This window comes from Drosophila nasuta, chromosome X (genome assembly GCF_023558535.2).
Source record: "Drosophila nasuta strain 15112-1781.00 chromosome X, ASM2355853v1, whole genome shotgun sequence".
Lineage (NCBI taxonomy): Eukaryota > Metazoa > Arthropoda > Insecta > Diptera > Drosophilidae > Drosophila > Drosophila nasuta.
The window spans coordinates 22,951,597-22,965,134 of record NC_083459.1 but is presented as its reverse complement, the minus strand read 5'-3'; the positions used below and the strand labels follow the sequence as shown (position 1 = coordinate 22,965,134).

General features: G+C 39.4%; 1 protein-coding gene and 1 long non-coding RNA gene across 2 annotated transcripts; one reads left to right on the top strand and one right to left on the bottom strand.

Annotated features, from left to right (window-relative positions):
- Positions 1-43: 43 nt before the first annotated feature.
- On the bottom strand, positions 44-550 carry LOC132796153 (uncharacterized). The gene is made up of 2 exons (XR_009633514.1): positions 393-550; positions 44-334 (listed from the first exon to the last, which is right to left on the bottom strand). It is a non-coding gene; the product is annotated as an uncharacterized LOC132796153 (long non-coding RNA).
- Positions 551-4,246: 3,696 nt separating this feature from the next.
- LOC132796484 (brain acid soluble protein 1) lies at positions 4,247-12,238 on the top strand. Its single transcript, XM_060807664.1, has 3 exons — positions 4,247-4,624; positions 11,024-11,559; positions 11,633-12,238. Exons 1-3 carry the CDS (start codon positions 4,608-4,610, stop codon positions 11,776-11,778), a joined length of 699 nt encoding a protein of 232 aa, XP_060663647.1. The 5' UTR covers positions 4,247-4,607; the 3' UTR covers positions 11,779-12,238.
- Positions 12,239-13,538: the final 1,300 nt, after the last annotated feature.

Sequence of the window (13,538 nt, the reverse complement as noted above, 5' to 3'; positions counted from 1 at the left end):
TGTTAGAGTATAACGTTGCAACGTTGGCCATTTGAAGGATGTCCCACCGACTGAGGTCTAATTTTAATTGTTTTTTTCTTATCAACTTGCCATTATTATATTCTTGTGTTCTTGAAATGTTCATAATCATAAGAGAATATGCAGCTGGGTATTAAGTGTTGAAAGTATCGAGAGATTAGTGTTCAACGGTAACTGCGATCTCCGTCAGAGTGTGCAGAAAGCAAAATAATTCAGAGTCCATAATGAAAGCCTTGGACCTACGATGACCTCAACGAAAAGCGCCAATCCGTGGTACCATCGTCAGACATCCAAGGGAATAATAAGCCAGAGTTTGCTGAAAGTATGCAAAGAAATTTAAATCACAATTCTATTTATTTTCCCAATTTACTTACTGCATTTCGTCCGAATTAGTTTAACAAAAAAATAAAAAAACACAAAAAATTTGGAAAATTTGGGTGTTGACTCGAGCGAGTCTGAAAATGAACTAACGAAAAATGTGTGTCGAGCTGATGCTTATTTAGGTCTCGAATAAATTCAAAGGCTACTTTGATTAAATTTATTTTATACTCCCAAATTATTCGCCTACTTTAATGAGAGAACATTTGGGGAAGAAGACCTATTTGGATTTAATTAAATTTTAGTACTAAATCCTGCTGTCCGTCTGTCCATTTGCTACCACCGCTTTCATTTTATTTGTAGTCGAGGTATAGACTTTAAATTTGTGTAATTTGAATGATAATTTCGTATACTAACTTATTGAAATTAATTTTTAAGTATCCACGTAGGTTTTCGGTTTTTTATTCCTCAAAGCTTTCTTTGTAGAAGTGCATGAATAAGTAATATAATATGAAGCGTTGTCTCCACAATTCAGGGTGAGTTTTTCCACGATCGAATTAAAATCAATGTATATCCGAATCTATTCTATTAATTAAAGCGAGGGGATCTAATCATGCATCTCAACGACAGGGAAATTTAAAGATGGAATCTTCACAAAACTAAGCTTCAAAGCAATATGATAACGAATCTAGGAAGCTTTCACAAGGAATATAAAGTAAGCATTTTAAAAAATATTTAAATATCATTCAATTAGATTCCTATGGGATACGGTTAAAATTCATATTCTGCAACTTTTATGTTATAGTGCGTATTTTCCATTTCATCACTTAATATCTAGCATGAACTGAACTTATTGCTAAGATGCAATTCTAATTTGGTTTTATCTTTTCCTCAGATTGCTGCACTCGATAAATTACTAACATCGCAACATTACATCGCCTTTCATCATCATCAGTTTCATGTTAGCGATTCATTTAAGGGTAAGTGAACTGTTATTTATTTTATTTCCTTTTACATTGTTATTTATTATTTATTTTTATTACTATTTTTATTTTTATTTTGAATTTATACTCGCACATCGATAAAAAAGTTCTCCCAAAAAAGTCTTAATCCTTAGCAGATCGTTTTTGTAATGAATTTGCGTTTGAAGTGGTTTAACTTGCATCCTTTGTCAGTCTTTGTCTCCATGGCCACATTGTTAGTGCTCTTGGCAGCACTGTTGCAACACTCAGCGTTCCATTTGTGATGGAGATGAACTTGTTTTTATGATATTAAATGTGATATTAATGCGGTGTAATGCATCGAAAATGGAATATTAAAATCATAATGGATTAGCATAGCATTATATACTATTTTTTTTTCGTTTTGTATGTTTTGTTTTGTTTTTCATTTTCATTTTTGGGGTATTCGTGTCTTTGGCTGCATTTGCATGCGATTTGACGTCGATGTCGATGTCGATTCCGATTTTGATTTCGAATTGGTTTCATTTCATTGCCGCGCTCGTATATTATTAACTACTTTTGTTGTTATTAATTTAACAAGTTTCTTGTTTATGTGTCTTACATGCTCTCTAACCTGCCCAGATGGATTAGGCCGCAACCCCGCCCTGCTGTGCCCTCCTTCCTTCCTCTGACTCCGACTCTGACTCCTCCTCCTCTTTGGTCAGAGAGACGTTGACATTTCGAGTTTTGTAGTTCAAGGTAAAATTGGCCACACTTGCAGCCGAAGGCAGTGACCACATAATTAGCCAGTGCTGCCCATAGCAGAGGTAGAGTGAACGTGAAGGGAGGGAGGGAGGCAGCAGAACTTCAGCAAAAGTTCAAAGCGATCATTAAGAGCGACATTTGATGACGTTTCACAGCGATGCTTTATTGCCTTGCCCCAAACTCAAACCCAAACCCAAATCCAAAGACAGCGACAGCGACAGAGAGAGAAAGAGACAGCGAAAGAGAGGGAGCGACCCCTCATCGTGATTATGATTATCATTATTAATATCATTAGCATTATCATTAAGCGTCTCGCCCGCGCCCAGCTTTATCAAATCAGTTCAAGGCCAAAACATAATGGCATATTCAACAACAAGATCTTCCTCTCTCTATCTGTCTCCCCCGTCCCTTTCGCTCTCTCGCTCTTTCGTACTGTCTCTTCGCTGGATATATTATATATATATATATATATATATATATATATATATATATATATATATATATATATATATATATATATATAGCTGGATATATCGTGCACATATGCAAATGTGCCTCATTTCTGGCTCTTTACTGCCTTTTTCTTGGAGATTTACATGTTGCCCGCCTCAGCTTGATTTGGCACTCCGTCTTCATCTTCGTCTTCATCTCTTCACCTCACCTCCTCCTCCTCCTCCTCCGTGTCTATCTACGTCGGCACCTACGTCTGTGGCTTCGGGATTTACCAGCCGCAGTCACAGAGCAGCGCCCATCTTTATCTTTATAAAGCAACAATTGGCCCGAAATCAATAAATTAATTAGTAAAATACGCGTACTCCGACTATCGATCCGCTAAGCTGTACAAATCATGCTCGACTGCCAGATACCCTGGCTACTAATTAAATTTATGTAGTATATCTTTCATTGCTTCCTTCTCTTTCTTTCATCTTTCACTTTTAAGATTATTTTCTACATCATATATTTTACTATATTTTATTTCTTTCTATCTTTCTTTATTTCTTTGCTTCTTTCTTTCTTTAATTTTGCGCATTTAGTATTATTTTCTACATCATATTTTATTATTATAACAATTTATATAATGTTCTAACAATATCTGTCATTATTTCAATCATTTTTAACATTCATTTATTTTCATATCGTATTTAAATTTTATACTTGCTAAATAGTTTCCACATTTTCAAAGTTATATTATATTTAATTAATATTTGTATATATTTATAGAAATTTAATTTAATATCCCTTAATATTTTAAAACTTTGACCTTTCTTAGGCCTTTCTTTCATGCCTTATATCGAGTATCGAACACAAGCGTAGAAATATCGAATACACTTTTTCGATACCCTATCGACGTGAAATCGAAACGGAGCTCATTGAAAAATAAAAGCAGTATTATTTTTAAAAATCAGTAGTGAAATTTACATAGCTTTGGACGAATTTTTATGATCAATATTTATTCGTTCCGATTTCATTTCGATAAAATACTGAGAAATATGTCGAAAATTAATGTACGATATTTTTACGATTTTGTCCGACATTTTCAAAAAGCTCACGAATGTGGAAAACAAAGCATGCATACAAAATTGAATTTTTCTATTTTTGCATTTATTTAATCAGTGCTTATGTAAGTTTTATTTTTGTTTTCCAACGTGCACAAATGTAACTGCTTATCGGGGATACCCTTTGTTGGTAGTTGTTTGCCTACAGGGTATGCTAAGCTAAAAGCCAAACCTAAAAGCCAAGCGCCGCTGCCGTCAACGTTGTGGCGAAAACCTGTCGTTGTCGCTGCATAGCACAAAAGCCACACAAATGACGCCGACTGCGCTGTTGGCGTTCGTAGCGACGGCGACAGCGACGTTGACTGCAGCAGCAGTGACAAATTGGTTGAAACCAGAAGTGCTCCTGCACTCTTTGCTTTGCATACGAACGAATTTCATGACGCGAATGTGGGGATTAAAACGAGAGAGAGAGAGCCTGCGACGCCCCCTTGCTGTCTCGCTCCTCTCCCCACTCTGCGACATGGCAGGCAGGCCACTGCCATGGCTTGTCTGTGTGTGTGTGTGTTTGCGTGTGTGTTAGGTTAGGGCGGATCGCAACCTGTTCGCTGCCAACGCCGTCGCCGTTGCCGTCGCAGAGCGCGCAGGTTGGTGGCGCAAAAAAAATATTGGATGGCCGTAGGTTAACTGCATGCAGACGGCATAAGTAACGTTCAGTCAGCCTCTAGAAGTCGATCGTGATCGGTGGCTTAAGCAACACACATCTCTCTACTATCTGTTGTCTGTTGTGCCCAGTCTCTGTCTCCAGTCTTCAGTCTCCAGTCCTCAATCTTCAGTCTGCAGTCTCCAGTCTACAACTTACAAAACAAAATAAATCTACAAACTTCGTGTGTTCGTCTTCAAATTTTGAGTGCAGTTTTCGATTACGAATTGAAATTCGTTGCGCGCGTTTTTAAATACGGTTATTTTGTTTTTGTTTATTTTTTTTTTGCGAATTTTAAGTTTTGCAAACGAGCAACCAACAAAATCAAATACATCAACAATCCAACACACCCACACACCCAAACACAAAATGAAGTACTTCAACATGTGAGTGAGACATTTTAAGTATTTTAATATATCTTTTTTTTTGTCAATTTTTTATCGATTTTATTTTGGCTTTATTTTGATTTGCTTGTGATTTATCGATGTGGAGCAGCAAATGCAAATGCACTCGTTTTAAGCTGCAGCCAACTTCGCGTGAGTTGCGCCGCGTTGCCAACCAAATGCACTTTAAATGCGGCCAACTTCGCGTAATTTGCGTGTGCAGCGTTTGCTGACGTGTTTTGCATGCAAGAAAAAGCAGCGCAGGATTTTAAATGAGATGAGCTTTGTCTGCAATTGAAACTGCAATTGTATGTGTGTGTGTGTTAGTCACACACATACACGCAGACACGTATAGCTTGGCTTGGCCGCATTTAAGCAGCTGCAGCGATTGAACAATTTGAACTTTAACATGACAGAAAACAGAAACAGAAAAAGACAAGCGACAACACATTGCAAATGCCAAAGTTAAGCTCATTATGACGTTGATAATGATGATGGCGATGTGTTGATGTTGATCATGGTGATTATGTTACTTTTGTTGCTGTTGCTCTGGCATTTGCCGGCAACAAAGAAATGGCAAATGCCAATTCCCAGCTGCCAGCAGCAATCAGTTATTGTGGCTGCTGAGAGCAGACGCTGCGCTGTCGCCAGCTGCGAGTCCGTCCGTCCGTCTGTCCGTGTGTCTGTCTGTCTGTCATTGCATTGATTGAAAGAAATGTTTCAAGGTCGCGAGCTGAGCTGCTGTTGGTTGGTGTTGCTATTGTCGTTGTCTGCACGACAGCAACACATGGTTGCTCTGTGCCAAAATGGCATGCGAGCAGCTCAGTGCGGGATGGAGAGCGGCGAGGGGCAGGCAACAGGCGTAAATAAAGTATGGATTAATTACCAGGCGAGACTGTGACTGCGAATGTTGCTGTGCTTGCTGGTTGCTGTTGCTGGTTGCTGATTGCGGTGTTGTCTTATAAATTAACGGTTGCACTTTTAATGCAAGCTGACAGACAGCGAGGGAGGGGAACGGAGGGGGGTCAGTTTTCATTAATATGTATGTTAATCGCATGGCGCATGAGGGAATTAATCACAGCAGCAGCAACAGCAACAACAGCAACAGCAGCAAGCAACAGCAACCAGCGCCAATTTGACGGCAAGATCAGGATTTTAATTTAGTTTCGCTTTGCTTTTTATTTCATTTTATTTTAGGGGGCGGGGTCTGTTATGCTGTTGTTGTTGTTACTGTTGCTGTTGTTACAACCGTTGCTGTTACAACTGTTTTTGCTGTTGTTGTTGTTGTTGTTGTTGTCTTACATGCGTTTCATTTCATTTTGCGCACTGAAATCGCGCGCCTTATGCAATATTATTTAAATAAGAGAGATCAGATCAATGTGCATACCTCAAACCAGAATACACAACAAGCGTGTGTGGAGAGGGGGGAGTGGAGAGTGGGGGGGAAGCGTGGTGTGTAAGGTTTTTGGTTTGTTTGAAATCTCTTAAGTTATTTTCAAGGACTTTGCCAAAAACTGTTGCAAATTGGCAAACAAGGTGTTAAACACACACACTACAACACACACACACACCAACAGATAGTTACGCACTGCATACCAATGCAATTTCATAAGCCAAATTCAATGTAAGCCACTAAACTGTAAAAGACTCAGGCAACGAACTTGCTCTGTGTAAAAGACTCAGGCAACGAACTTGCTGCGACCAAAACTCAAATCGATCGAAGCGAAGCGAATTGCTCTGCTGCTGTTGCTGCTGTTGTTGTAGTCGTAACATGTACACAATGCACCGTTATTGAACCCACTAACTAAGCCAACAACAACAACAAGACGCTTTTAAAGTACGTCGCGGTAATTGTAGGAAACTATTAAAAGAGCGACGCTGTCCCACATTTTGGCCACATCGATGGCATCCACTTGGACTAGTGTTATATGGACATAACCATAGACTCGACATTAGCATAGTGACCCGATTAGCCACGCTTACGAGTGGAGGGGGGCGGGCGAAGAAGGCGTGTTGTAGTGCAAAATAAAAACTAAATGCTTTTACTCATTTTGTTTGTTTCTTGTTTGCTGCTTATGATGATGATAGTAATAATGATGATCATGATGATGATAGTAATGATGATGATGACGCCATCGCCATGAACTAATTCCGCAAATGGAAATGTTAATCATGTGATAAACTATAAATATAAATAAAAAAAAGAAGCAAAAAAAAAAACAAAATAAAAAGCGAAAACCGCAAAAAAATCAAATGAAGCAAAGTTATTGCCGCAGCTGGTTCCGCCTCAGTCTTATATAACAGGTTCACACAGTGTTCTTCTTCAGCCTCAGGTAGAGACCTCTGCACCTTCCCCTTCCTCTTGCTCCCCTGTTTGATGTTGCCATCTTTCAAGTAGACTCCTTCAACCATTTTTTTTTCTATTTTTTGTGTTTTTTTGGGGTGTGTTGTGAGATCTCGCTCGCAGTTTCCCAGTTGCTGGCGCAACCGGTTAACCAAGACGCCAAATGTCATATAGACATGCCGACCCCCATCCCCCAACCCCCTCGCTTGCCTGCCCCTCTTTTGCTGTGTTGAATTTCGATTAAGAAGCGCGCGCAGAGAAGTTAATGATTCCAGACACGCCAGCAACACGCACCCACAACAACAGCCACTTGGAGAGGGGGGCAACAGCAACACCTACAACAACAACAACAACAACAAAAACAACAGCGACAGCAACATCGTCATCGACAACGCCTTTCACCTTTCCATGTTGCATAAGCTTGGCGGCGATTGAAATGCAAAGAGTTGCCGCCGTTCGACATGCCACAGTTGACCCTAATCAATGCGAAAAGATGCAACCAGCGACAGCAGCAGCAACAACTGTACAAAGTTGAGCTAAAAATAAAACAACAGCAGCAACAACAACAACAACAACAACAACAACGACTGCAACAAGCGTGCGACGTGTCAAGCTGGAGGCAAAATCACTTGAAGTCGAGTTAGAGCAACAGCAGCAGGGGAAGGGGAGGGGTACTAAGGGGTCTGATTTCGAGCCTCTCCCTCATGAGTTGGCTTGGTGTGCGCATTTTACCGTTATTAGCCAATTGCATGTGCCGATCATGTGCACATTTCAATTTATTCTGGCGCTGCTGCTGCCAGCAACAGCTGTAAACCAGTTGCTAGTTGTTGTTGCTGTTGCCAGTTGATGTTGTTGTTGTTGTTGTTGTTGCCTTTTGCATAAGCACCTGTTTCCTTTTGAGAAGGCGCAGCAGCAACGACAGCAACAACAACAACAACAACAACCAGCGGCTGCAACGGAACGGGGCGCAGCCCAACTCTGGCCTTAAAGACGTGTCTCTGAGTGCCGTAGCTGCCAGCTACGAAACATGCTCGCTGCCCAAGTCAAAGAGTCTGCTGTCTTCGGTAGCAAAAGGTTCGCTGTCCAAATCTTAGAACAAGTTCGTTGCCTAAGTCTTTTAACTGAAAGCAGAATAAGTTTGTTGCCTAAGTCTTTTCTTCTAATTATTCACAAATTCGTTGCCTAAGTCTTTTCTGGAATATACCGAAAGTTCGTTGCCTAAGTCTTTTAACTGAGTGCAGAATAAGTTCGTTGCCTAAGTCTTTTCAAGCATTTACAATAGGTTCGTTGCTTAAGTCTTTTTACTAGCTGCAAAGTCTTTTCTGGAATGCTATGCTAGTTCGCTGTCTAAGTCTTTTTTGGGATATACAGCAAGTTCGTTGCCTAAGTCTTTAAACAGAATAAGTTCACTGCCCAAGTCTTCAGCAAGTTCGTTGTGTAAGTCTTTTAACTGAGTGCAGAATAATTATTCTTAACTTAAGTTCGTTGCTTAAGTCTTCAGCAGTCTTCACTCACAAGTTCGCTTCCCAAGTCTTTTCAAGAATGTTCAACAAGTTCGTTGTCTAAGTCTTTTTAGTATGTAGCATAAAATCAAGTTCGATGTCTTAGTCTTTTCTGAAATGCTATGCAAGTTCGTTGCCTAAGTCTTTTCTTCTAATCATTCACAAGCTCGTTGTCTAAGTCTTTTCAAAAATGATCAGCAAGTTCGTTGTCTAAGTCTTTATACTAGCATCTAATTAAGTTCGTTGCCTAAGTCTTTTCTGGAATACTATTCAAGTTCGTTGCCTAAGTCTTTTCTGCAATGCTAAGCAACTTCGTTGTTTGTCTTTTAACCAGAATACCACACAAGTTCGTTGCCTAAGTCTTTTCTAGCATAATATGCTAGTTCGTTGCCTAAGTCTTTTGAAGAACCCCCTTCAAGTTCGCTGCTTGAGTCTTTGGCGATACAATAGCAGCTTATAAACAAATAGCAGGAAGTTCTTTTCTTTAATATGCAAAAAAAAAAAAGAAACAAATTCTTAATTCAGGAAAAATCAAGAAATTTAAGAACTTGATCAAACTGCTTAAAATTAAAAACAAAACAAATAAATATAGCAAGGAAATAAATACATATTAGCAAGAATATAACAAACAGAAAAAAATCGGCAAAGTGCCCAGAAACGAGACAGAAAAAAAAAAACAAACAAACCAAATCGAAACGAAATAGAGAAAAAAGAAAAAAAATACATAAAATAGATACAGAAAAAAAAAAGAAACAGAAACAGAGACAGCAACAGCAATAGCGACAGAAACTGAAACTGAAACCGAAACCGAAACAGGGCAAGATTAGTGTATTCGTAATCGAATAATTTGAAAATCGAAAGTGAGTGAAAACCCGTTTGAGTGACCTTTAGGCATTAATAATAAATAAATAGTTAGCACATCTCTCGATAGCTGCCGAATTCACATCATGCTGATGCTGATGCTGATCTTAATATATGTTTTATTGATATGCTGCTGCACATGAATATTAAAATCGTCGTATGCAAAACAAGAAATGAATATGGTATTATTCTCCTTTTCATATTCATTTTCGTCAGCGTATTAATATTGATATTCAAATTCGACGCTGTTATTCATATTCATGATGGGGCTAAAACACACACACACACACACACACACCCATACTTGCATAGTATATATTTCAGAGCGATTCAGGTTCTTGCCACAACCCGTTAAACGAGACAACCCAACGAGTCGAACATAACCTCACTTTGCTGAGCGATAACTGCCAATTGCCGCTAAAGCATTTCAATTGGAATTGACTAAAGCTATTTTTTTTTATTTTTTAATTGCCACCTCGTGGTCGTTAAACAGCATTTTTCAAGAGACTCTAGAATGTTTCCTACAATATCATTTGCATCAAGAGCTCTCGACATAACCTCAAATTGCAATAAAATTATTGAATTGTGCTGTGCAGATCTTTTGCTTTTGCGTGTTGGGCGTGTTTGCACTTATTTATTAGTCGTCAAATCACCAACATAACCTCTAGCTGTAATTAGTTATTCGAGTAATTGCATTGAAACGTATTTTTGCTCGTAATTTCGAGTGGATGTTTTTAAGTGTTAAGTGAGAAAAATCTTTGATTGGATTATACAGTACAAATTATTTGCTTTATTAGCTCATTAAGTTCTTAAGCTATTCAGCTTTATTCTTTTCTAAACCAACACATTAAATTGCAGTAAATTTTTGAGCACTTTCGATGTTTCTCGCAATATAACCTCAAACAGGGAATTTTCTACAATGAGGGAAAGAAAAGGAAAACTGAATAGATAAGACTTATGTGCTGACTTTTTTTATTTCAATGAACACATAGTTAAATAATTATGAAATTTAACATTTTTTTGTGGTGTTATGAAAAGCTCTCCAAAACCTCAATATTTTGCGAATCTAATATTAATTTTCGCCTGAAATAATTATGAAGTTGAAAATGTTGTGCAAACCTAGGTTAGATTTCACCTGAAATAATTATGAATTTAGAAATTCAACTCTTATTTGTTATGCCATGGAAATCTCTCCATAACCTTATATGTTGTGCGTACCTAACCTCAATTCTAACCTGATAAAATTATAAAGTTGGAAATTTGTCTATTATTGGTTCTCAATGGGAATGTCTCCATAACCTCAATATAATGTGTAACCTAAATTTTAACTTTTATTTACTCTCCATAACCTCAATATTGTACAGATATAACCTCAATTTTACTTTGACTTTGATTTGTTGTGCTTAGGGAAGCTCTCCATAACCTCAATTTTAAACTGGAATAATTATGAAGTTGGAAATTTTACCTTTTATTGTTGTGCTATGGGAAGCTCTCCTTAACCTCAATATGTTGTGGAAACTATGAATTTAGAAATTCAACTTTTATTTTTTGTACTTAGGGAAGCTCTCTATAACCTCACTTTGGTGAAATTTGGAAATTTAACTTTTGAGAAGATCTCCAGAAGCTCTCCTTAACCTCAATATGTTGTGGAAACTTAACCTCAATTTGATTCCTCCTGTTCTTATCTCGCTTTAGCTGCCTGCTTTTTATCGTCTGCGCTCTGTGCTACGGACTGGTGGCCACGCAGGAGGAGAACGCGCCAGCGAACGCATCGCCGGCGAAGAGGATCGCCGCACTGCGTCGCCCCGTGGGCAAGGCGGTGGGCAAGCCGACGACAACGACAACGGCGGCGCCAGCGCACGACGATGCCGGCGAGGAGGATGATTACAACGATGAGGCCGGAGGTGCTGGCGAGAATGGTCAGTATGGGGATGAGGGCGAGGATGGCGCTGCGGCGTCGGCGGCCAGCACCACGACGACGACGACAGAGGCGCCAAAGAAGGTGGGACCCGTGATCCGTCCATTCCGTTCCAACGATGATTTCCTCAACTCGCTGAAGCGTCGCCAGCAGAACGCGAAGAAACATCGCGCCGAGAAGGCGCCGGTGAGCAAGCCAGCGAAGAAGACCGCCGACGAGGATGACGAGGAATCCGCTCCAGCCGCAGCTCCAGCTGCCGCTGCGCCCGCCGCTGCTCCCGCTGCCGGCAAAGGATACAAAGGCAACTCTGCACGTAAGTCGAAGAACTCTGAGAATTCCTCCATCCATCTTTTTATCTCATCTCTCACCTCGTATCTTCTTCGCAGTGAACCGCCGCAAGCTGACGAAGCCCCTGAGGTCGGAGCCGGAGGCCGATGCTGCCGCCGAGGAGTCCGAGCAGCAGCAGAAGGAGGAGGAGCCGAAGCCCAAGCGTCCGCTCAGCAGTCGCCTCGCCTTGAGGAAGCGCAACTAAGGCGGATGGGGATGGATAAAGCGTCCTTGTTTTGGGCTGCCTTATATAATGCTATATACTATATATATTCCTTCTCCCTCACTCTCTTGCTCTCTGACTCGCTCTGTATCCATCTCGCTGTTACACACACTCATGGCTAGCTATGGGCAGCATTACGAGCTGCCGTTTAGTTCTTAGTACACACACACACACACACTTGCACACACACACACTTGCACACTCACACACAGACAGGCTAAGGCATGTGTATGTGTATTCACATCGGAATACGAATAACTCATGAATGCCTGCACTATTATTCACTCCCCCCTCCCACACTCCACACTCCACATACCATGTTCATCTACTTATTACTCACCTAATCAGTTTATAAACTATTAAATAAAACAAACAACAAATACAACAACAAACTGAACAACAACAACAAAAATAAAACAAAATGAAAATATTATGAAAAATACAACAACATTGACTATTTACTATAATACAGCAATGTCCCTATTAGGGATTCCCTAAGGACATGCAAATTACTCTCAAAAATATTGAATGTAAAAAATTGTTTGAAAGTCTTGAAATGTCATTTAAAGGACTACTAGAATGTTCTTTGGATCTCAATATTGTGAAAACCGAACCTCAATTTTAACCTAAAGTTAGAAATTGAACTTTTATTTGTGATATACGAAGCTCTCCATAACCTCAATATAGTGCAAACATAGCCTCAATTCTTAAGGACGAAGAGAATATCCTTTGGCATGCACATAAATCTTGGTCCCTAGTTTTAGAAAATATATTTCAAAATATGAAAGTAGTCAAGATATAAGAACTCTTTCGCATACAGGAAACAGGCTTTAACTCGCGAATATCCTTGCGTATACTAGCAAAAAAGATGTCTATCGGTGTGTTTACATAAGGTCTATCGACTGGCCAAAGGACATTCGGATCGTCTTTCTAGTTCTCGAGAAATTCTAAAATTTTCAACTATAATTGATATTGTTGTTGTTGTTGGCCATTCGATGCCGCCACAAGTGCCCAAAAATTGTCCAGTCAGCAGATGAAATACCAGGCGATCAGAAGTCAACAGCAAGCAGAAATAGAGCAAGCCACTGGAGTGCCGCCATCTGTTGTCTGTTTTCGGAACCACAAAAGAAATACTTGTGCGTCAAATTTAAATTTAAAATTTGAAAGCAACCGAGCGACAAGAAATCTGTTAAAATTTTAAAATATTTTGTTGTTGTTATTACAACAACAACTTCAACAATTACAGATAATGTAGTTGTTGTTGTTGTTGTCTAGAAGCTCGCAAGATGGCCGAAATATGCTACGTCGGCGGATGAAATACCAGGCGATCAGAAATCAGCAAGTTGAAATAGAGCAAGTCACTTGAGTGGCGCCATCTATTGTCCACTTGCGGAACTTCACAACTTAAATAATTGCGCGCCAATTTCAAATTCGAATGCAATTGACAAAAAAAGCAAATCTATTAAAATTTGAATATATTTTTTTTTGTTATTACAACAACAACAACGTTAGTAGTTATTACAACAACAATTATGAATAACATGGTTGTTGTTGCTGGTGGCCACTCGATGCTCCCAAGATGGCCAAAATATGCTACATAAGCGGATGAAATACCAGGCGATCAGAAATCAGCAGCAAGCTGAAATTAAGCAAGTCACTTGAGTGGCGCCATCTGTCAATCAATTCCGGAACTGCAAAAATTCAATATTTGCGCGCTAATTTTAAAAGCAAATCTGTTGAAA

What these genes read in the sequence shown, in the direction of transcription:
- LOC132796484 (XM_060807664.1), top strand. An exon ending in ATACAAAGGCAACTCTGCAC is followed by an intron (nt 11,560 to 11,632) that starts GTAAGTCGAAGA and finishes TCTTCTTCGCAG; the next exon opens with TGAACCGCCGCAAGCTGACG.